This window comes from Rana temporaria, chromosome 12 (assembly GCF_905171775.1).
Source record: "Rana temporaria chromosome 12, aRanTem1.1, whole genome shotgun sequence".
NCBI classification, from domain to species: domain Eukaryota; kingdom Metazoa; phylum Chordata; class Amphibia; order Anura; family Ranidae; genus Rana; species Rana temporaria.
The window spans coordinates 146,974,321-146,998,420 of record NC_053500.1 but is presented as its reverse complement, the minus strand read 5'-3'; the positions used below and the strand labels follow the sequence as shown (position 1 = coordinate 146,998,420).

Below are 24,100 nucleotides of genomic sequence, written 5' to 3'. Positions count from 1 at the left end.
GGAGGGGCCCGCTAGCCCGGGGATATAAAGGAGGGGCCCGGGGATCTAAAGGAGGGGCCCGCTAGCCCGGGGATCTGACTGAAGGGGCCCGCTAGCCCGGGGATATAAAGGGAGGGGCCCGCTAGCCCGGGGATATAAAGGGAGGGGCCCGCTAGCCCGGGGATATAAAGGGAGGGGCCCGCTAGCCCGGGGATATAAAAGGAGGGGCCCGCTAGCCCGGGGATATAAAGGAGGGGCCCGGGGATCTAAAGGAGGGGCCCGCTAGCCCGGGGATCTGACTGAAGGGGCCTGCTAGCCCGGGGATATAAAAGGAGGGGCCCGCTAGCCCGGGGATATAAAGGAGGGGCCCGGGGATCTAAAGGAGGGGCCCGCTAGCCCGGGGATCTGACTGAAGGGGCCCGCTAGCCCAGGGATCTGACTGAAGGGGCCCGCTAGCCCGGGGATCTAAAGGAGGGGCCCGCTAGCCCGGGGATCTAAAGGAGGGGCCCGCTAGCCCGGGGATCTAAAGGAGGGGCCCGCTAGCCCGGGGATCTAAAGGAGGGGCCCGCTAGCCCGGGGATCTAAAGGAGGGGCCCGCTAGCCCGGGGATCTAAAGGAGGGGCCCGCTAGCCCGGGGTTCTAAAGGAGGGGCCCGCTAGCCCGGGGATCTAAAGGAGGGGCCCGCTAGCCCGGGGTTCTAAAGGAGGGGCCCGCTAGCCCGGGAATCTAAAGGAGGGGCCCGCTAGCCTAGGGATCTAAAGGAGGGGCGAGCTAGCCCGGGGATCTGACTGAAGGGGCCCGCTAGCCCAGGGATCTGACTGAAGGGGCCCGCTAGCCCAGGGATCTGACTGAAGGGGCCCGCTAGCCCAGGGATCTGACTGAAGGGGCCCGCTAGCCTGGGGATCTAAGGGAGGGGCCCGCTAGCCCGGGGATCTGACGGGAGGGGCCCGCTAGCCCGGGGATCTGACGGGAGGGGCCCGCTAGCCCGGGGATCTGACGGGAGGGGCCCGCTAGCCCGGGGATCTGACGGGAGGGGCCCGCTAGCCCGGCTGTAGGACATCCAGCATCATCTAGCCCTTTCATTCATTGGCTTTGCCCAGGATTCTAAATCGATCGTTCGATGTGATCGGGGCCTAGAGAAGGAACAGGCTTGTGTTCTCCCTAAGAGGTCATCATCTATAACTCACCTCATCGATCTCCTTTATCCACCGATCGATCCCATCGAACGACCAGCGGTTGGTGATGTCATAAACCAGAATCACGCCCTGCAAGAAGACATTTCATTGTTAAAAAGAAAACAAATGCAGCCGTCACATCTAAGACTGTGAGCTGCAATATAATAAATGTCGGCTTTTGGGTTTCTTATGACATAAATCTGATGTAATAGAAGAACGTTCTAGAATCAGACGGCTCTTTCCTCTGACAGGTTCCCTTTAAGTGAAGAGTACTGAGAGCGATCCGACGCCGATCCACGCCGAGAAGATGCGATTACAGCCGAGTGATTCGCAATCCCCAAACAAACCGCAAAAATGTGCAAGAAAAACACGGCTGGCCGGTGGACTCGTCACTTCCAATGTGAAAACCTCAAAACTACAGAAATCCCCGACACTCCGGAATGTTCCAGGAAACTCATCACCACAACCCGACATGGCAACTATCAACCCGCCAGGACCCCCACCCCCTCTTATGAGATGACCCCACCCCTCCCCCCCCAGGACCCCCGGATAGCGGTATTGTGAAATTATTGGTGATCAGTGAGAAGAATGTCCCTTACATTGGTGATCAGTGGGAAGAATGTCCCTTACATTGGTGATCAGTGAGAAGAATGTCCCTTACATTGGTGATCAGTGTGAAGAATGTCCCTTACATTGGTGATCAGTGAGAAGAATGTCCCTTACATTGGTGATCAGTGGGAAGAATGTCCCTTACATTGGTGATCAGTAAGAAGAATGTCCCTTACATTGGTGATCAGTGGGAAGAATGTTCCTTACATTGGTGATCGGTGGGAAGAATGTCCCTTACATTGGTGATCAGTGAGAAGAATGTCCCTTACATTGGTGATCAGTGAGAAGAATGTCCTTACATTGGTGATCAGTGGGAAGAATGTCCCTTACATTGGTGATCAGTGAGAAGAATGTCCCTTACATTGGTGATCAGTGGGAAGAATGTCCCTTACATTGGTGATCAGTGGGAAGAATGTCCCTTACATTGGTGATCAGTGGGAAGAATGTTCCTTACATTGGTGATCAGTGAGAAGAATGTCCCTTACATTGGTGATCAGTGAGAAGAATGTCCCTTACATTGGTGATCAGTGGGAAGAATGTTCCTTACATTGGTGATCAGTGAGAAGAATGTTCCTTACATTGGTGATCAGTGTGTGGATATAGTGAATGCTCTCCGGGGCCGGGTTCTCTGTCGTCTCTATGAATGATCGCCGCGGAGTGATCGGTTTTTTGGGCTGGCGGAGGATTCCGGTGAGATTTGGTGTTTGGAGTGACTCAGTCCAGCAGTAGAACTTTCCAGGCCAAATTCCTCCATTGCGTCCGGAAATTCTTCATACAAAGGCCGTAAATCACCGGCGTGTCTCCTGTCCGCGGCTTATCAGCTCCATGCAGGCCGACAGGAACGGCGACGGTTCCCTCCTCCTCCTCCGGAGCGCCGACAAGAGGACCTGTCATGGTTCCGACTTTCCAATTCCTGAGCCCAGATCTGATTTTTTACCTTCATGTAAAGCGAATGCGACAGAAAAACGCACGAGAGACGGCGGACAAAACCGTTCCCGTCAAATGATATTTCATTGGAATTTAATAAACAATTCTATCTTTGCATTGCTGGAACACACATCACCGCAGCATGCAGTGACCAGAGCCGTGTATTTTTATTACACCCCAATTTAATATGTAATACATACAGAACCTCACTAACACCCCTAAGTCACATTTGTGTAAATCTTTTCTTGTATCTTTTCATGTGACAACACTGAAGAAATGACACTTTGCTACAATGTAAAGTAGTGAGTGGACAGCTTGTGTAACAGTGTAAATTTGATGTACATTGTAGCAAAGTGTTATTTCTTCAGTGTTGTCACATGAAAAGATTTACACAAATGTGACCGAGGGGTGTACTTACTTTTGTGAGATACTGTAGTTACATAGGTTGAAGACCAGTCCATCTAGTTCAACCAATAAAAGAGAAAGAAAGAAAGAAAGAAAGAAAGAAAGAAAGAAAGAAAGAAAGAAAGAAAGAAAGAAAGAAAGAAAGAAAGAAAGAAAGAAAGAAAGAAAGAAAGAAAGAAAGAAAGAAAAGAAAAAGAAAGAAAGAAAGACTAAATTCCCAAAAGTATTGGTACGCCTGTTCAATATTAAGTTGGCTCCGCCCTTTGCAGGTATAACAGGTTCACCTCTTCTGGGAAGGCCGCCCACAAGGTTTAGGGGTGTGTCTATGGGAAGGCCGTCCACAAGGTTTAGGGGTGTGTCTATGGGAAGGCCGTCCACAAGGTTTAGGGGTGTGTCTATGGGAAGGCCGTCCACAAGGTTTAGGGGTGTGTCTATGGGAAGGCCGCCCACAAGGTTTAGGGGTGTGTCTATGGGAAGGCCGTCCACAAGGTTTAGGGGTGTGTCTATGGGAAGGCCGTCCACAAGGTTTAGGGGTGTGTCTATGGGAAGGCCGTCCACAAGGTTTAGGGGCATGTCTATGGGAAGGACGTCCACAAGGTTTAGGGGCGTGTCTATGGGAATGTTTGACCATTCTTCCAGAAGAATATTTGTGAGGTCAGTCACTGATGTTGGATAAGAATGCCTGGCTCGCAGTATCCACTCTAAGTCATTGGGTTGAGGTCAGGACTCTGTGCAGGCCAGTCAAGTTCCTCCACCCCAAACTCTCTCATCCATGTCTGTATGGTCCTTGCTTTGTGCTCTGGTGGGCAGTCATGATAGAACAAAAAGGGGCCGTCCCCAAACTCCTCCCACAAAGTTGGGAGCATGAAATTGTCCAAAATGTCTTGGTATGGTGACACCTTAAGAGTTCCCTTCACTGGAACTAAGGGGGCCAACCCAACCCCTGAGAAACAACCCCAAACCATAGTCCCCCCACCCACACCATAATCCCCCCTCCCCCCACCATAATCTCCCCTCCCTCCACACCATAATCCTCCCCCCCCCCCAAACCATAGTCCCCCCACCCACACCATAATCCCCCCACCCACACCATAATCCTCCCCCCCCCCCACACCATAATCCCCATCCCCCAAATGATTTGGACCAGTGCATAAAGGAAGGTCCATAAAGACATGGATGTGTGAGTTTGGGGTGGAGGAACTTGACTGGCCTGCACAGAGTCCTGACCTCAACCTGATAAAACACCCCTTGGAATAAATTGAAAGGCCAATGGTTATTCAGGTCTTCTCTTCCAACATCAACATCGGAGTTCAACTCTACTGAACACCTTTGGATTCAATTGAAAGGCCAATGGAGATCCAGGTCTACTCATCCATCAGTACCTGACCTCGACCCAACTGAATACCTTTGGGATGACCTGGAACTGGGATGGGGATTGCGCCCATTTGTGAGGTCGGGGGCCGATGTTGGATGAGAAGACCTCAGAAATGATCGGAAATCCTCCACAATCTTTCGGAGTGAAAAGGAACGGCCTGGTTCTGGAAGAAGAAGCCCCTAGAGGTGCGATCGATGGTCAGGTGACCACAAGAATAGTTCGGGATTTATGTCTCCTCACCTGAGCTCCTCTGGAATAAGAACGGAAAATAGTGCAAAATCTTCCTTGTCCTGAAGTGTCCCTACAAAGGAAAGAAAAAGAAGGAAAATGATACAATATAAAGAAGAATAAAAAACATGAAAGGATCTCTAGAAACATAAAGGGCCATGGAGATAACAACAGGGTTACATGGGAAGACGATCAGCCGCGTTTATAGATGGAGAGTACAATGGGGGGGGTCACATGGGAAGACGATCAGCCGCGTTTATAGATGGAGATAACAATGGGGGTCACATGGGAAGACGATCAGCCGCGTTTATAGATGGAGATAACAATGGGGGTCACATGGGAAGACGATCAGCCGCGTTTATAGATGGAGATAACAATGGGGGGGGGGGTCACATGGGAAGACGATCAGCCGCGTTTATAGATGGAGATAACAATGGGGGTCACATGGGAAGACGATCAGCCGCGTTTATAGACGGAGATAACAACGGGGGTCACATGGGAAGACGATCAGCTGCGTTTATAGATGGAGATAACAATGGGGGGGGGGGTCACATGGGAAGACGATCAGCCGCGTTTATAGATGGAGATAACAATGGGGGGGGGGGGTCACATGGGAAGACGATCAGCCGCGTTTATAGACGGAGATAACAATGGGGGTCACATGGGAAGACGATCAGCCGCGTTTATAGATGGAGAGTACAATGGGGGTCACTTGGGAAGACGATCAGCCGCGTTTATAGATGGAGATAACAATGGGGGTCACATGGGAAGACGATCAGCCGCGTTTATAGATGGAGATAACAATGGGGGTTACATGGGAAGAGGATCAGCCGCGTTTATAGATGGAGATAACAATGGGGGGGGGGGTCACATGGGAAGACGATCAGCCGCGTTTATAGATGGAGATAACAATGGGGGGGGGGGTCACATGGGAAGACGATCAGCCGCGTTTATAGATGGAGATAACAATGGGGGGGGGGGTCACATGGGAAGACGATCAGCCGCGTTTATAGACGGAGATAACAATGGGGGTCACATGGGAAGACGATCAGCCGCGTTTATAGATGGAGAGTACAATGGGGGTCACTTGGGAAGACGATCAGCCGCGTTCATAGATGGAGATAACAATGGGGGTCACATGGGAAGACGATCAGCCGCGTTTATAGATGGAGATAACAATGGGGGTCACATGGGAAGACGATCAGCCGCGTTTATAGATGGAGATAACAACGGGGTTATATGGGAAGACGATCAGCCGCGATTATAGATGGAGATAACAATGGGGGGGGGGTCACATGGGAAGACGATCAGCCGCGTTTATAGATGGAGATAACAATGGGGGGGGGGGGTCACATGGGAAGACGATCAGCCGCGTTTATAGATGGAGATAACAATGGGGGGGGGGGTCACATGGGAAGACGATCAGCCGCGTTTATAGATGGAGATAACAATGGGGGTCACATGGGAAGACGTTCAGCCGCGTTTATAGATGGAGATAACAATGGGGGTCACATGGGAAGACGATCAGCCGCGATTATAGATGGAGATAACAATGGGGGGGGGGGGTTACATGGGAAGACGATCAGCCGCGTTTATAGATGGAGATAACAATGGGGGGTCACATGGGAAGACGATCAGCCGCGTTTATAGATGGAGATAACAATGGGGGGTCACATGGGAAGACGATCAGCCGCGTTTATAGATGGAGATAACAATGGGGGTTACATGGGAAGACGTTCAGCCGCGTTTATAGATGGAGATAACAATGGGGGGGGGGGGTCACATGGGAAGACGATCAGCCGCGTTTATAGATGGAGATAACAATGGGGGGGGGGTCACATGGGAAGACGATCAGCCGCGTTTATAGATGGAGATAACAATGGGGGTCACATGGGAAGACGATCAGCCGCGTTTATAGATGGAGATAACAATGGGGGTCACATGGGAAGACGTTCAGCCGCGTTTATAGATGGAGATAACAATGGGGGTTACATGGGAAGACGATCAGCCGCGTTTATAGATGGAGATAACAATGGGGGTCACATGGGAAGACGATCAGCCGCGTTTATAGATGGAGATAACAATGGGGGTCACATGGGAAGACGATCAGCCGCGTTTATAGATGGAGATAACAATGGGGGTCACATGGGAAGACGATCAGCCGCGATTATAGATGGAGATAACAATGGGGGTCACATGGGAAGACGATCAGCCGCGTTTATAGATGGAGATAACAATGGGGGGGGGGGTCACATGGGAAGACGTTCAGCCGCGTTTATAGATGGAGATAACAATGGGGGGGGGGGTCACATGGGAAGACGTTCAGCCGCGTTTATAGATGGAGATAACAATGGGGGTCACATGGGAAGATGTTCAGCCGCGTTTATAGATGGAGATAACAATGGGGGTCACATGGGAAGACGATCAGCCGCGTTTATAGATGGAGATAACAATGGGGGGGGGGGGGTCACATGGGAAGACGATCAGCCGCGTTTATAGATGGAGATAACAATGGGGGGGGGGGGGTCACATGGGAAGACGATCAGCCGCGTTTATAGATGGAGATAACAATGGGGGTCACATGGGAAGACGATCAGCCGCGTTTATAGATGGAGGTCACATGACATGATGGGAGATTACGAGACGCAGATGAATTTGTTGTTAACCACTTGCCGTCCGCGCTATAGCGGAATGACGGCTACAGCGTCCTCCCCTTTTCTCGCTGGCCGCACGCCTCCTGCAGGGTGATCACAGAGACTCGGCCCCTTACCATGTGATCAGCTCTCAGCCAATGACAGCTGATCATGTGATGTAAACAAAAGCTCGGTGATCGTTTTTTTCCTCTGCTCACACTGACGGCATGAGGAGAAAAAAAAGCCGATCACCGACTTATGTGAAAGGGACATAGGTCCCGAAGAGGAAAGAGGCAGATCTGCCCAAATTACCGCCTGCCAGTGCCCACCAGTGCCACCTATCAATGCGACCCATTAGTGCCACTTCTCAGTGCCCACCAGTGCCACCCATTAATGCCCACAAGTACCACCACGAGTGCCACCCATAAATGCCCACAAGTACCACCCATCAATGCCCTCGAGTGCAACCTATCAATGCCCACAAGTGCCACGTATCAATGTGACCTATCTGTACCACTTCTCAGTGCCCACCAGTGCCACCTATCAATTCTCACAAGTGCCACCTATCAATGCCACTTCTCAGTACCCACCAGTGCCACCTATCAATGCCCAAAAGTGCCACCTATCAATGCCCACCAGTGACACCTATCAATGCCCACCAGTGACACCTATCAATGTCCACCAGTGCCACCTATCAATGCCACTTCTCAGTACCCACCAGTGCCACCTATCAATGCCCACCAGTGACACCCATCAATGCCCACCAGTGACACCTATCAATGTCCACCAGTGACACCCATCAGTGCCACATATCAATGCCCAAAAGTGCCGCCTAGCAATGCCCACCAGTGACCCCTACCAATGCCCACCAGTGACACCCATCAGTGCCACCTCTTAGTGCCCACGAGTGCCACCTATCAATGCCACAAGTGCCACCTATCAATGCCACCTCAGTGCCACCTATCAATGCCCACGAGTGCCACCTACCAATGCCACTTCTCAGTGCCCACCAGTGCTGCCTATCGGTGACCACCCTTGCCACCTTATCGGTGCCCATCAGTGCAGCTTCATCAGCGTACATCAAGGAGAAAAATTACCTGTTTGCAAAATTGTATAACAAAATATAAAAATACATATTATTATTATTAATAATAATAATAATAATAATAATAATAATAATAATAATAATAATAATAATTTCTGTATTTTTTTTTTTTTACAAAAAATAAAAACCGCAGAGGTGATAAAATACCAAAGCTCTATTTGTGGGAACAAAATGATAAACACAGTACAGAGTTGTATGACCGCGCAATTGTCATTCAAAGTGCATCATCTCTGAAAGATGAAAATTGGCCTGGGCAGGAGGGGGGTTTAAGTGCCCGGGAAGCAAGAGGTTAAAAGGGAAAGTATTTCATATTTCCATTGAGGACTCATTTTTCGATCGTCACTCTTTTTCCGAAGCTGCACCTTTTTAGATTAGCCACTAGAGGGCACAAACGCTCAGTTTACATTTATTCCGCCTTGCTGCTTTACAGTTGCTGAGATAAGAGATCAGCCACACAGGGGGTGCATTGTTTTAAGTTAGCCGGCCACCCCCATAGACAACCATTATGAAAAGGAGATGTAAAGTACAATCCCTGGGGGGGGAAATGCTGCCATGAACATATAGGTCTCATGTGCAGATCTATGACTGTGTATTGGGGAGATTTTCCTTCACTTCCTGTTCCAGTAAAAGGAAATAGAGGATGTGGTTGTCACTGGGACAGGGAAGGACAGATGGGAATAAAAACGTTGTCAGGAGGTTCCAAGCATTCCGTACTGAACAAACAGTGGCCCAGATTCAGTAAGCAATTGCGCCTGCGTAACCATAGGTTACACAGCGCAATTGCTGACTTGCGCCGGCGTTACGAATGCTCCTGATTCAGAGAACTCGTTGCGCCGACTGCAGCCTAAAATCTGCGTGGCATAAGGCTCTTATGCCACGCAGATTTTAGGCTGCATTCTTGCGATGACCGCTAGGGGGCGCTCCCATTGTGGTCAGCGTATAGTATGCAAATTGCATACTAACACGATTCACAATGTTGCGCGAGCCCTGCGTACGCAAGGTACGGAGTTTCCGTACGGCGTCTTTAGCGCAAGGCTGCCCCTTCTAATAGTAGGAGCAGCCAATGCTAAAGTATACCCGCCGTTCCCGCGACATGAAATTAGAATTTCACGTCGTTTGCGTAAGTGATTCAGCGCCATTCACGTTCACTTTGAAGCAAATGACGTCCTTGCGACGTCATTTGCCGCAATGCACGTCGGGAAAGTTTTCCGACGGAGCATGCGCTCTACGCCTAAATTAAATGATTCCCGCCCCCGGCGGGATCATTTACATTGCGCGCGCTTACGCCGGGCAATTTTGCCGGCGCGCCCTCGCAATTTACGGAGCTACTGCTCCGTGAATCGAGGGCAGCGCAAAATATTTGCGTGGGCGCAGGGCAAAATCGTTGCCCTGCGCCTCCGCAAATAAAGCGCAAATGTACCTGAATCTGGGCCAATGTGTCCCTACTGCCCAAAGCACTTGTAGCCAATAAGTACCCCCCATCTGCCCACCCACCAGACAAGTCCCGCTGCAAGCCTGATTTCCAGTTTCAGGTGGTGTGTGACGTCTCATAATAATGGATTAGTTACATTGGGAGGAATATGGAAGTCTGATGGCGAGTTGTTTAATCTCCAGATCTGCGGAGTGAATTCTTCGAAGGGCGAGTAATACATCCACATGTTATAGAGATCAGCGGTGTGATGGCTTTTCCCGACTTCCTGCTGGCGCGGCCCCCGTCTGAGCTCTGCTGGCAGATCAGCAATGATGGAGGGAAAAGAAAAAGGTCGGCCAGGAACTCCAACCACAGAGCGCAGACAGGGGGATTACCAACCTTCCCTCTCAACCCCGTCCTTCGTGTGCCGAGAGAGGCCAGAGGGGACTACAAGTCCCAGAATCTACCCCTACCTTATACAGAGTGACATCACCACTCTCCAGATATAAGATATATTATACAGAGTGACATCACCTCTCTCCAGATATATAGGGGGTCACATACTGTATATAGAAAGGGGGGGTCACATACAGTATATAGAAGGGGGGGTCACATACAGTATATAGAAGGGGGGGGTCACATACTGTATATAGAAGGGGGGGTCACCTACAGTATATAGAAGGGGGGTCACCTACAGTATATAGAAGGGGGGTCACCTACAGTATATAGAAGGGGGGGTCACATACTGTATATAGAAGGGGGGTCACATACTGTATATAGAAGGGGGGGTCACATACAGTATATAGAAGGGGGGGGTCACATACTGTATATAGAAGGGGGGTCACATACAGTATATAGAAGGGGGGGTCACATACAGTATATAGAAGGGGGATCACATACAGTATATAGAAGGGGGTCACATACTGTATATAGAAGGGGGGGTTGACATACTGTATATAGAAGGGGGGGTCACATACAGTATATAGAAGGGGGGGTCACACAGTATATAGAAGGGGGGGTCACAGAGTATATAGAAGGGGGGGTCAAAGAGTATATAGAAGGGGGGGGTCACATACAGTATATAGAAGGGGGGGGTCACATACAGTATATAGAAGGGGGGGTCACATGCAGTATATAGAAGGGGGGGTCACATGCAGTATATAGAAGGGAGGGGTCACATACAGTATATAGAAGGGGGGGTCACATACTGTATATAGAAGGGGGGGGTCACATACTGTATATAGAAGGGGGGGTCACATACAGTATATAGAAGGGGGGGTCACATACTGTATATAGAAGGGGGGGTCACATACAGTATATAGAAGGGGGGGTCACATGCAGTATATAGAAGGGGGGGGGGTCACATACAGTATATAGAAGGGGGGGTCACATACAGTATATAGAAGGGAGGGGTCACATACAGTATATAGAAGGGGGGGTCACATGCAGTATATAGAAGGGAGGGGTCACATACAGTATATAGAAGGGGGGGTCACATACTGTATATAGAAGGGGGGGTCACATACAGTATATAGAAGGGGGGGTCACATACAGTATATAGAAGAGGGGTCACATACTGTATATAGAAGGGGGGTCACATACTGTATATAGAAGGGGGGTCACATACAGTATATAGAAGGGGGGGGTCACATACAGTATATAGAAGGGGGGGTCACATACTGTATATAGAAGGGGGGGGTCACATACAGTATATAGAAGGGGGGGTCACATACAGTATATAGAAGGGGGGGTCACATACTGTATATAGAAGGGGGGGTCACATACTGTATATAGAAGGGGGTCACATACTGTATATAGAAGGGGGGTCACATACAGTATATAGAAGGGGGGGTCACATACAGTATATAGAAGGGGGGGTCACATACTGTATATAGAAGGGGGGGGTCACATACTGTATATAGAAGGGGGGGGTCACATACAGTATATAGAAGGGGGGGTCACATGCAGTATATAGAAGGGGGGGGTCACATACAGTATATAGAAGGGGGGTCACATACAGTATATAGAAGGGGGGTCACATACAGTATATAGAAGGGGGGTCACATACAGTATATAGAAGGGGGGTCACATACAGTATATAGAAGGGGGGGTCACATACTGTATATAGAAGGGGGGGTCACATACTGTATATAGAAGGGGGGGTCACATACTGTATATAGAAGGGGGGGTCACATACTGTATATAGAAGGGGGGGTCACATGCAGTATATAGAAGGGGGGGGGTCACATACAGTATATAGAAGGGGGGTCACATACAGTATATAGAAGGGGGGTCACATACAGTATATAGAAGGGGGGTCACATACAGTATATAGAAGGGGGGGTCACATACTGTATATAGAAGGGGGGGTCACATGCAGTATATAGAAGGGGGGGTCACATGCAGTATATAGAAGGGAGGGGTCACATACAGTATATAGAAGGGGGGGTCACATACAGTATATAGAAGGGGGGGTCACATACTGTATATAGAAGGGGGGGTCACATACAGTATATAGAAGAGGGGTCACATACTGTATATAGAAGGGGGGTCACATACTGTATATAGAAGGGGGGGTCACATACTGTATATAGAAGGGGGGTCACATACAGTATATAGAAGGGGGGTCACATACTGTATATAGAAGGGGGGGGTCACATACAGTATATAGAAGGGGGGGTCACATACAGTATATAGAAGGGGGGGTCACATACTGTATATAGAAGGGGGGTCACATACTGTATATAGAAGGGGGGTCACATACTGTATATAGAAGGGGGGTCACATACAGTATATAGAAGGGGGGGTCACATACAGTATATAGAAGGGGGGGTCACATACTGTATATAGAAGGGGGGGTCACATACTGTATATAGAAGGGGGGGGTCACATACAGTATATAGAAGGGGGGGTCACATGCAGTATATAGAAGGGGGGGGGTCACATACAGTATATAGAAGGGGGGTCACATACAGTATATAGAAGGGGGGTCACATACAGTATATAGAAGGGGGGTCACATACAGTATATAGAAGGGGGGGGTCACATACTGTATATAGAAGGGGGGTCACATACAGTATATAGAAGGGGGGGTCCAATTCTGTGTCAGGTAATGACATTCTATTGGCCGATTAGAGATGAGAACTTCCCCCCGGCTCTGACCCCTCTTTCCTCCGCGCCGCCATTTTATACATTTGTAGAAAAACGCAAAGATTCCGCCGCTACAGAGCGCTCTATAATTACACGCCTGACGCCATAATTGCCGCCATCACAAAGATATTTTGCGGCGCACGTTGTGTCGTTCTAATTGGATGCAGCTTTCTACTTCCCACATCGGAATCTCTCCCCGAATTTAACTCTTTCATGGCTAAAGAGACGCAATAACATCACACTGTTCCCAGGAAGGAGGTCGGATAATATGAAATATAATAACATCACACTGTTCCCAGGAAGGAGGTCGGATAATATGAAATATAATAACATCACACTGTTCCCAGGAAGGAGGTCGGATAATATGAAATATAATAACATCACACTGTTCCCAGGAAGGAGGTCGGATAATATGAAATATAATAACATCACACTGTTCCCAGGAAGGAGGTCGGATAATATGAAATATAATAAAAGGAATAACAGAATTATTGTTATCAAATCTGATGTGAGGAGCATTGATGAGGACATCTGGTGGGGGAATCTGATTTATGGGGACACCTGTGATGGGGACACCTGTGATGGGGACACCTGTGATGGGGACACCTGTGATGGGGGAACCTGAGGGATGGGGGAACCTGAGAGATGGGGGACCCTGAGGGATGGGGGACCCTGAGGGATGGGGGAACCTGATGGGGGACCCTGAGGGATGGGGGAACCTGATGGGGGACCCTGATGGATGGGGACACTGATGGGGGACCCTGATGGATGGGGACACTGATGGGGGACCCTGATGGATGGGGACACTGATGGGGACACTGATGGGGGACCCTGATGGATGGGGACACTGATGGGGGAACCTGAGGGATGGGGACACTGATGGGGGAACCTGATGGATGGGGACACTGATGGGGGAACCTGATGGATGGGGGACACCTGTGATGGGGGAACCTGATGGATGGGGGAACCTGATGGATGGGGGAACCTGATGGATGGGGGACACCTGTGATGGGGACACCTGTGATGGGGACACCTGTGATGGGGACACCTGTGATGGGGGAACCTGATGGATGGGGACACCTGTGATGGGGACACCTGTGATGGGGACACCTGTGATGGGGACACCTGTGATGGGGACACCTGTGATGGGGAATCTGATGGGGGAACCTGATGGATGGGGACACCTGTGATGGGGGAACCTGAGGGATGGGGACACTGATGGGGGAACCTGAGGGATGGGGACACCTGTGATGGGGGAACCTGATGGATGGGGACACCTGTGATGGGGGAACCTGAGGGATGGGGACACCTGTGATGGGGGAACCTGATGGATGGGGACACCTGTGATGGGGAATCTGATGGGGGAACCTGATGGATGGGGACACCTGTGATGGGGGAACCTGAGGGATGGGGACACTGATGGGGGAACCTGAGGGATGGGGACACTGATGGGGGAACCTGAGGGATGGGGACACTGATGGGGGAACCTGATGGATGGGGACACTGATGGGGGAACCTGATGGATGGGGACACCTGTGATGGGGGAACCTGATGGGGGAATCTGATGGGGGAACCTGATGGATGGGGACACCTGTGATGGGGGAACCTGAGGGATGGGGACACTGATGGGGGAACCTGAGGGATGGGGACACTGATGGGGGAACCTGAGTGATGGGGACACCTGTGATGGGGACACCTGTGATGGGGAATCTGATGGGGGAACCTGATGGATGGGGACACTGATGGGGGACACTGATGGATGGGGACACTGATGGGGGAACCTGAGGGATGGGGACACTGATGGGGGAACCTGATGGATGGGGACACTGATGGGGGAACCTGAGGGATGGGGACACTGATGGGGGAACCTGAGGGATGGGGACACTGATGGGGGAACCTGAGGGATGGGGACACTGATGGGGGAACCTGATGGATGGGGACACTGATGGGGGAACCTGAGGGATGGGGACACTGATGGGGGAACCTGAGGGATGGGGGAACCTGATGGATGGGGACACTGATGGGGGACCCTGATGGATGGGGACCCTGATGGGGGAACCTGATGGATGGGGACACTGATGGATGGGGGACACTGATGGATGGGGGACACTGATGGATGGGGGACACTGATGGATGGGGGACACTGATGGATGGGGGACACTGATGGATGGGGGAACCTGGCGGGGGATACCTGAGGGATGAAGACACTGATGGGCAAACTTGATAGGTGGGGACACTGATGAAACCTGATGGATGGGGACACTGATGGGGGAACCTGATGGATGGGGACACCTAAGGGATGAAGACATTGTGATGGGGACACCTGAGGGATGGGGACACCTGAGGGATGGGGACACTGTCATTACTGATCCGCCCAGTGTGAAAGGGGCCTCACTCTCTGCAACTCTCTCTGCGTCTCTGGCCCCCCAGGAGAAGTGAAATGAAACAATGTAACGTGTCGGGATCTGGAGGAATACACAGAACATTGGACATTGTAAACACGACCCACCAGAGCTGCAGCTTTATCCGTCGCCCGTCCAGCAGGATAGTCGTCGTCTTGTAGTCAATTCCTGCAAAAGAAAAAAAAAGTAATTAGCGATGTTAAAAATTTAATAATTTTAATATAAACGGTCACAAGCCTAGGACAGCGTAATCCCGCCGGGGACGGACACCGCTCATCACTGCACTGATGTCACAACTCCGGGATCCTCTGTCCCGCCCCTTTCATTCATTGGATATCACTCCTTTCACTCATGATGCTCAGCATGTGGGCGTTACCTGATCTGCACGCAAAACACGCCCACTCCTCCAGACTGATACCCACCCATCAAGGCCTTTTCATATTTGCATAACTCCTCCCACTGCTTGCATCAGGACTGATGGCTCTTGAGAGGAGTACTGAGCCCAGCAGCTATCTCAGCTCCTCATTGGATAGATTGATAGCAGTGCAGCCATTGGCTCCCTCTGCTGTCAATCAAATCCAGTGACACGGGAGAGGGCGGGCCCGAGTCCTGCTGTCTGTGTCAATGGACGCAGCAGCAGGACTAGGGATCGCGCCCCCATGGAAAGGGCCTCTCCGTGGGGACACTCGAGAAGAGGAGGAGCCAGAAGCACCACTGGGGGGACCCCAGAAGGAGGAGGATCGGGGGCCTCTCTGTGCAAAACCCATTAGGGAATATTTTTTACTTCCTGCTGCACCCCAGAGCTAATAAAATCGATCGTTGGTTGGAGGGTCCCAGGCATCGCCGCTCCGTGCAGAAAAGAGGAAAGCGATTCTCCCACCCCCGTAAAATGCCCCCAATACATACAGAGATCAGGTTTACAATCAGGCTGTCATTAATGACATTTTCTACACAACGCAGATTGGGATTTGTGCAATCCATTGCGGCGCCCTCTATTGGGCACAGAGGATGGCGGCTCGCTCTCAGCGATGGCTCGTGGGAGTAGCGGAGGTGTGCCATCATGGGAACACGGCGTGCCAGCCTCGCTGTCTCCTCAGTGCTAAATTTAAACCCCCCGTGGAAAGGTAGCGAAGCAATGTGCGCGCTCGATCACGTGACCGATTACTGCGGGGAAGGTGACAAATCATAGCTGCATGAAAACAATGACTGAATGGGGGAGGGGGGGGGATGGGCTGCCCGCTCTGCTCCACCTATAACTGAAAGGGAAAGCTGCGCAGGAATTTTAAAGGATCGGAATAGTAAAGACGGGTATATATAAAAAAATGAGTTTCCATAGTAACTACATCAACTTAAAAAAAAGGGGGGGGGGATTTGACAGCATTGCACTGGTGTGGGCGGCTTTGGGCATGTGACGATGACATCACATATAAAGCCTCCAAGATCTCTAGTGATTGGATAGGCTGTGTTCTCATGAATATGAAGGGTCTCGGTGATGTCACTGGTCTCTAGTGATTGGATAGGCTGTGTTCTCATGAATATGAAGGGTCTCGTGATGTCACTGGTCTCTAGTGATTGGATAGGCTGTGTTCTCATGAATATGAAGGGTCTCGGTGATGTCACTGGTCTCTAGTGATTGGATAGGCTGTGTTCTCATGAATATGAAGGGTCTCTGTGAGGTCACTGGTCTCTAGTGATTGGATAGGCTGTGTTCTCATGAATATGAAGGGTCTCGGTGATGTCACTGATCTCTAGTGATTGGATAGGCTGTGTTCTCATGAATATGAAGGGTCTCGATGATGTCACTGGTCTCTAGTGATTGGATAGGCTGTGTTCTCATGAATATGAAGGGTCTCGGTGATGTCACTGGTCTCTAGTGATTGGATAGGCTGTGTTCTCATGAATATGAAGGGTCTCGGTGATGTCACTGGTCTCTAGTGATTGGATAGGCTGTGTTCTCATGAATATGAAGGGTCTCTGTGATGTCACTGGTCTCTAGTGATTGGATAGGCTGTGTTCTCATGAATATGAAGGGTCTCGGTGATGTCACTGGTCTCTAGTGATTGGATAGGCTGTGTTCTCATGAATATGAAGGGTCTCGGTGATGTCACTGGTCTCTAGTGATTGGATAGGTTGTGTTCTCATGAATATGAAGGGTCTCGGTGATGTCACTGGTCTCTAGTGATTGGATAGGCTGTGTTCTCATGAATATGAAGGGTCTCAGTGATGTCACTGGTCTCTAGTGATTGGATAGGCTGTGTTCTCATGAATATGAAGGGTCTCGGTGATGTCACTGGTCTCTAGTGATTGGATAGGCTGTGTTCTCATGAATATGAAGGGTCTCTGTGATGTCACTGGTCTCTAGTGATTGGATAGGCTGTGTTCTCATGAATATGAAGGGTCTCGGTGATGTCACTGGTCTCTAGTGATTGGATAGGCTGTGTTCTCATGAATATGACATACGGGTATCTTGGTGAACGGACTTGTTTTTTCTATTAATATCTGTGTCTCAGAATAGACCTCTGTATTACACACGCACATTCTTCCCCCGGTTCCTTCCTGCTCTGTATTATATTACAATGTATCCAGCTCGGGTTTTTCTTCTCCCTGAACGATCTCAACACTTCTCAGTGTAAAACAAAAACGCACTCACCAAGCAGCTTTGCCGTCTTCGCTTTGTCATATTTTCCTTGGCGTCCTTTACACTAAATCTACTTGTGGATTCGGAGCAGATCCAAAGTTCCTTCTCCGGCACTTTCCTGACTCTGTGGTGCATATGGGGGGGGGGGGGGCGTACACCACTTGGCACTCGCAATTAGAACCTCTGTGATTGGCTAATGCAAAGATCAATGAATAAGAAGGGGGCAATATAGGGAAGGAGGAGACATGGTGTCCATGGGGGAAGCCTGTAGAGCAGGGGTGCCCAACCACACCGCACTCTCCGGGACCATGCCCACAGGCCCTGTTCGCCGATGTCCCGCGATCGTGTCACGGAGAGGCCTCACGGACTAGGCCGAAGCCGCGGCCTTGCCTAAAAACTCCTGCTCACAGCTCCTCAGGACCGGCGCGGTGTCAGCGCCGGTCCTGGTGAAAAAAAAAAAAAAAAAAAATCTAAAAAATAGATTTGACCTCTCAACTCGATTCAAATCGATTTTTTCCCCAGCCCTACTGAGATAACAAGTCAGATTTTAGGCATCCTCTCCAATAGGAATTTCATTTTTGGCGAGACATTCCCCCCTCAAGGGTTAAATACTTCTAGAGGGATGCTGACCCCGCAGCTTTTCTCATCAGAACAGAGTGTACCAGGTGATTATAATGAACCAGGTTCTCCCATTCAGAATCAGTCTGCACAGGACATGAGGAAACAAACCGCCATTTCTTCAGAAAAAAAAACAAAAAAACACATTAATCTGCTACACAAAGTTTGTTACAATCCCTGCAATGCTCACAGATCACCCAGAGAGGAGCGTTGTCTTATCTCACCAAAAGTGGAGTTCCCCTTTAATGACACAGTAGAGGACGTACAGCGGCCTCCATGGTGTAGATTATAACCAGATAATGGATTTCTCATGCTTTTAATGAAGCGTGGGAACGGGAAGACGAAGAGCGAGCGGGTTTGGCCACATGGGAACTCTTCGCTGTCCTTCAGGGATAATCTCAAAACGAAGCAAAAAAGGTCACTGAACTCCTCGCAGCGCTCTGCGCGAAATCCACGCTCTCTGCGCGAAATCCACGCCCAGCGCGAAATCCACAATCTGCACGAAATCCACGCGCTCTGCACGAAACCCACGCGCTCTGCACGAAACCCACGCGCTCTCTGCACGAAATCACCGCTCTGCGCAAAATCCCCTCTCTGCGCAAAATCCACGTGCTCTGCGCGAAATCACCGCTCTGCATCCTCAGAAACCTGGACGTCTTTAAACTCTGCGACCCAAAAACAGTGACTTGCAGAAGTTGCGCCGCGTTGGCTTCTGACCGCTTAGTGAATAATTCAGATAAAGGGAAAAAGCTTTAAATTGCTGAACTACAGCAGGTTCCTGGGAGCGGCGAAGAGACTTCAATGTGAAGCCGAGTCCTTCTTCATCTCGCCAATAAATCCTTCATATGTTCAAGAAAAGCGCGATCCTTCATTGGTGGAGCACTGAACTCCAGAATTTGCTTCTGTGTAATAAAGACCACTCACTGCGGATCTCTCTCCTTGTGCAGGGGGACCGGTCTCGTCTCCGCCCCCTCCTGTAGTTTCCTTTGGTCAGCCTGAAGAGGGTGGAGCTTGTTGGGGCCCTCCCACAGCTCTGCTCTCTCCCTTGTGCAGGGTGACTGGTCTTGTCCCCGCCCCCTCCTGTAGTTTCCTTTGGTCAGCCTGTAGTGGGTGGAGCTTGCTGGGCCCCTCCCACAGCTTTGCTTTCTTTCCTTGTACAGGATGACTGGTCTCGTCTCCGCTCCCTCCTGTTTTCTGCAGGCAGCCTAGTGGGTGGAGTCTCCTAGTCCCCTCCCACAGCCCTGCTCTCTCCTTGTGCAGGGTGACTTGCCTAGTCTCCGCCCGCCTGTAATTTTCTGCAGGCAGCCTGTAGTGGGAGGAGTTTGCTGGGTCCATCCCACAGCTCTGCTCTCTCCTTGTACAGAGGGACTGGTCTTGTCCTCGCCCCCTCCTCTAGTTTTCTGCAGGGAACCTGTTGGGCCCCTCCCACAGCTTTGCTTTCTCTCCTTGTGCAGGATGACTGGTCTGGTTTCCACCCCCTCCTGTTTTCTGCAGGCAGTCTAGTGGGTGGAGCCTCCTAGGCCCCTCCCACAGCTCTACTCTCACCTTGTGCAGGGGGACTGGTTTAGTCTCCGCCCCTCCTGTCTTCTGCAGGCAGTCTAGTGGGTGGAGCCTCCTAGGCCCCTCCCACAGCTCTACTCTCTTGTGCAGGTGGACTGGTCTTGTCCCGCCTCCTCCTCTAGTTTTCTGCAGGGAACCTGTAGCGGGTGGAGCCTGCTGGGCCCCTCCCACAGCTTTGCTTTCTCTCCTTGTGCAGGATGACTGGTCTGGTTTCCACCCCCTGCAGGCAGTCTAGTGGGTGGAGCCTCTTAGGCCGTAGTTGTATGTTGGCTCGTGCACTCGCTTTTTTGCAATTTGATCAGCTGAGTCACCTTATGGCAGTATAACTGCGGCGGCTGGTCGGCAAGAGGTTAATCATGACAGTCATGTAGCGTGAAATGCGTAGCCCTGCAGCGGTTGCATCCGATTTTACTGACAATTTTCCACCTGGTTGCTTCGAATTTTTAATGAAATGATTGGGGAGGGGCCTATAGGGCCACCCACAAAGCACATTTTTGGTGGGTTCATCAGGAACGGGATGGATATACAGCCAGCAGTACATGCAAGTCTCTACTTTCTGCAGAACACACGGGGGGGAGATTTACTAAAACCCGGTGCAGCTCCGCATAGTAACCAATCAGCTGCCAGGTATTATTGTCAAAGCTTCATTGAAGAAGCTGAAGCTAGAAGCTGATTGGCTCCCATGCACAGCTGCTCCAGATTCTGAGTGCTCCAGTTTTAGCAGACAGCAGGGGTGCTCAACCTGTGGTTCAACTAAAAGTCCCATCATGCCTTGGGAAGTCATGCTTTTCACTGTCAGCCTTGCAATGTCTCATGGGACTTGTAGTTCCCCCAACAGCTGGAAGGCCGCAGGTTGAGCACACATGGCATACAGCTCAGGTGCACTGTGAAAACCCTGCTGAAAATCAGGCTGCAACAGATTCAGGTTGAGAAAAAGTAAAGCAATCTCCCGAATCCTTCACCGTTTCTCGATTGGTGTGATCACTGACCAATTATAGCTGAGAGATCAATAAATAGATACGGCTCCTCTCGGGGAATGATGAACGCGATGGAGGGAACGCGGAGAAGGATTTCACAATCACTCCGAGGCGGTCAGGGTCAGAGGTCACCCCCCCCGGGGGCCACCCTCCTTATTCAAACAAACAACGTCTTAAAGAACCGGACATGACCGGAATAATTGCGAGGACGCCTTCCACCGCACAAACGCCGCACTGTTGTCTAAACACCAATCAGCGCAGAGAGCAGGACGCCGCGCTCCCATCCGCTGCAGATCAGCGTTCTGTCCTTGTGATAGATAAACTCTTCCTGAAATTATTATCCAATAGAAGAATTTATTAATATTCCCTCCAATAGACTCTTCAATGGCCGGGCACTCCCCTCCCCCGCCCAGGACAATGCTCAGCTTTCAGCGCTCTCACACTTTGAATGACAATTACTCAGTCAGGTAACATCGTACACAAAGGACATTTGTATCATTTTGTTCACAAATAGAGATTTTTTTTTGCAATATTTAATCACCGCTGGTTTTATTATTTTTACTTTTTTCCTAAATAAAAAATAAGCAAAACTTTTTTTTAAAAAAGAAGACAAAGTTTTTCATAGTTAGTAAAAATGTAGCAAACAGGTAATTTTTCTCCTTCACCGATGAGGTGGCATTGGTGGGCACTGATAGGCCTATTAGTGCAGCCCATCAGTGCCAACCCACCAGTGCAGCCCCGACAGTGCCAACCCACCAGTGCAGCCCCGACAGTGCCAACCCACCAGTGCAGCCCCGACAGTGCCAACCCACCAGTGCAGCCCCGACAGTGCCAACCCACCAGTGCAGCCCCGACAGTGCCAACCCACCAGTGCAACCTTATCAATATAGCCTATTAGTGCCGCATATCAATGCCACTGATGGGCTGCACTGATGAGGCGGGTGGGTTGGCACCAATAGGCTGCACTAATGGGCACTGATAGTTGGCACTAATGAAGCGGCACTGGTGGGATGGCACCGATATTAGTGTCCATCAGTGCCCATTGGTGTATATATATATACACACACACACACACACACACACACACACACACACACACACATACATATATATATATATATATATATATATTGCATCAAAAATATCGCATGCGTTTTCGGTGCCTTTTAATCGGCAAAGTGCTGAAAACAGTTTTCGACCGCTGAAAATTTCGGTGCATCTCTATTTAAAAGCACAAGCAGTTCTTTTCATGCACTTCTGCTGCGTTTCCATTGAAGTTTATGGAACCAAAAACGCAATCTGCTGCAGAAAAAAAAATAAAAAAAATAAAGTCCCCGACCCTTTCCAAAAAATAAAATAAAACAATTAGGTGTGAACCCGCCCAGAGAAATGTCATACCGCCATCGCCATCGCCGGACTGCTTGCTGACAGGAAGTGATTGCAACAAGGAGGCAAGAGACCAGCAGCACTGAGATGTATAATGATGGGTTCAATTTTATAGTTTATTTAAAAAAAATAATGTTTATGATACACAGGCAGCGCATAGAGCAAAGGTTTAGATGTGCCTCTGAAAAAGATCCACATTTGGGTCGCTTCTCAGAGACGACTGACAAGCAGTGGGGTACGCCTGTCATGCCTCCTCACCCCCCTTGTTTTCACCCCCCTTGTTTTTGCGAAACAAACGCGTCCTCGGGGGGGGGGGCGTTCGCCCGGTGATGAGGGGGGGGGGCGTTCGCCCGGTGATGGGGGGGGGGGCGTTCGCCCGGTGATGGCAACGCGTTGAATCGTTTTTGCTGTATGCAAATGACTGCTAAAATAAACTCCATGCCCTCCCGCTGAGGAGAGATCATGTGTAGGAGTGTGACATGCTGGCGGTGCGGAGGAGGCGAGAACTGACAAAGGCAGCCGCCATCATCATCCGCACAGCCGAGATCTTCTGCAATTAAAGGGACAGGACACCTTCAATTAAAGGGACAGGACACCTTCAATTAAAGGGACAGGACACCTTCAGATGTTTTGGGATCTGGAGCTTTTCCTTGTAGGAAGAAAGTTCCATCATCCGGTGCAAATTCCCCATTTACTGCATTTTATTTGTGTCTTTAGATTGTATTCAATAAAATGATATTTGTATTTCTAGATTTACATTTGTCATAGTGGCGCCTTTCCAAAGAGTCCCTCCCACAAACCTCCTTCCCTCCGATCTTCATCACTTTCACCGGCGGGAATGTATCCAAAGAACATTCACTTGCCGATATTTTCTGCCACTTCGTTTTAAAAATCGGGATTTTTTTGCCAGAAAATTACTCGGTACCCCCAAACATTATATAGGTTTCTTGTCATTCCACAAGTGTGCGCAATTTTAAAGCGTGACATGTTGGGTATCCATTTACTCGACGTAAAACATCATCTTTTATATTTTACCAAAAAAAAATGAGTTAGATTATTTTCATTTATTATTTTATTTATTTTTGCATTAAAATTCATTAAAGTGGTATTTTTTTTTTCTCTCTCAAAAAATTGCATTTGAAAAATTTGCTGCACCAATAATGTGCGACATAAAAAATGACAACGATTGCCATTTTATTCTCGAAGGTGTCTGCTTATATATAATATATATATATATATATATATATATACATACATATACATACATACATACACATAAAACACACACACACACACACACACACACATATATATTTAGCAGACACCCTAGAGAATAAAATGGCAATTGCTGCCATTTTTTATGTCACACATTATTCGTGGGTCAGAATATTTTTTTGGCCCAATGAGAGCATTTCCTCTGTACTACAAACACCCAGCCTGCAGTGGGTGGAGTCTGTAGGGCCCCTCCCACAGCTCTGCTCTCTCCTTGTACAGAGTGACTGGTCTTGTCTCCGCCCCTCCT

At 49.7% G+C, this 24,100-nt stretch overlaps 1 protein-coding gene across 1 annotated transcript in view; it reads right to left on the bottom strand.

Moving 5' to 3' along the window:
* Positions 1–24,100, bottom strand: part of RAB40B (RAB40B, member RAS oncogene family) — a 59,430-nt gene that overhangs the window by 4,781 nt on the left and 30,549 nt on the right. The window contains exons 3-5 of the mRNA XM_040331150.1: positions 15,507–15,567; positions 4,711–4,771; positions 1,167–1,244 (exon numbers count right to left, since the gene is read on the bottom strand). Of these exons, the coding sequence (XP_040187084.1) occupies positions 1,167–1,244; positions 4,711–4,771; positions 15,507–15,567 (200 nt within the window). The remainder of the gene's footprint in view (positions 1–1,166; positions 1,245–4,710; positions 4,772–15,506; positions 15,568–24,100) is intronic.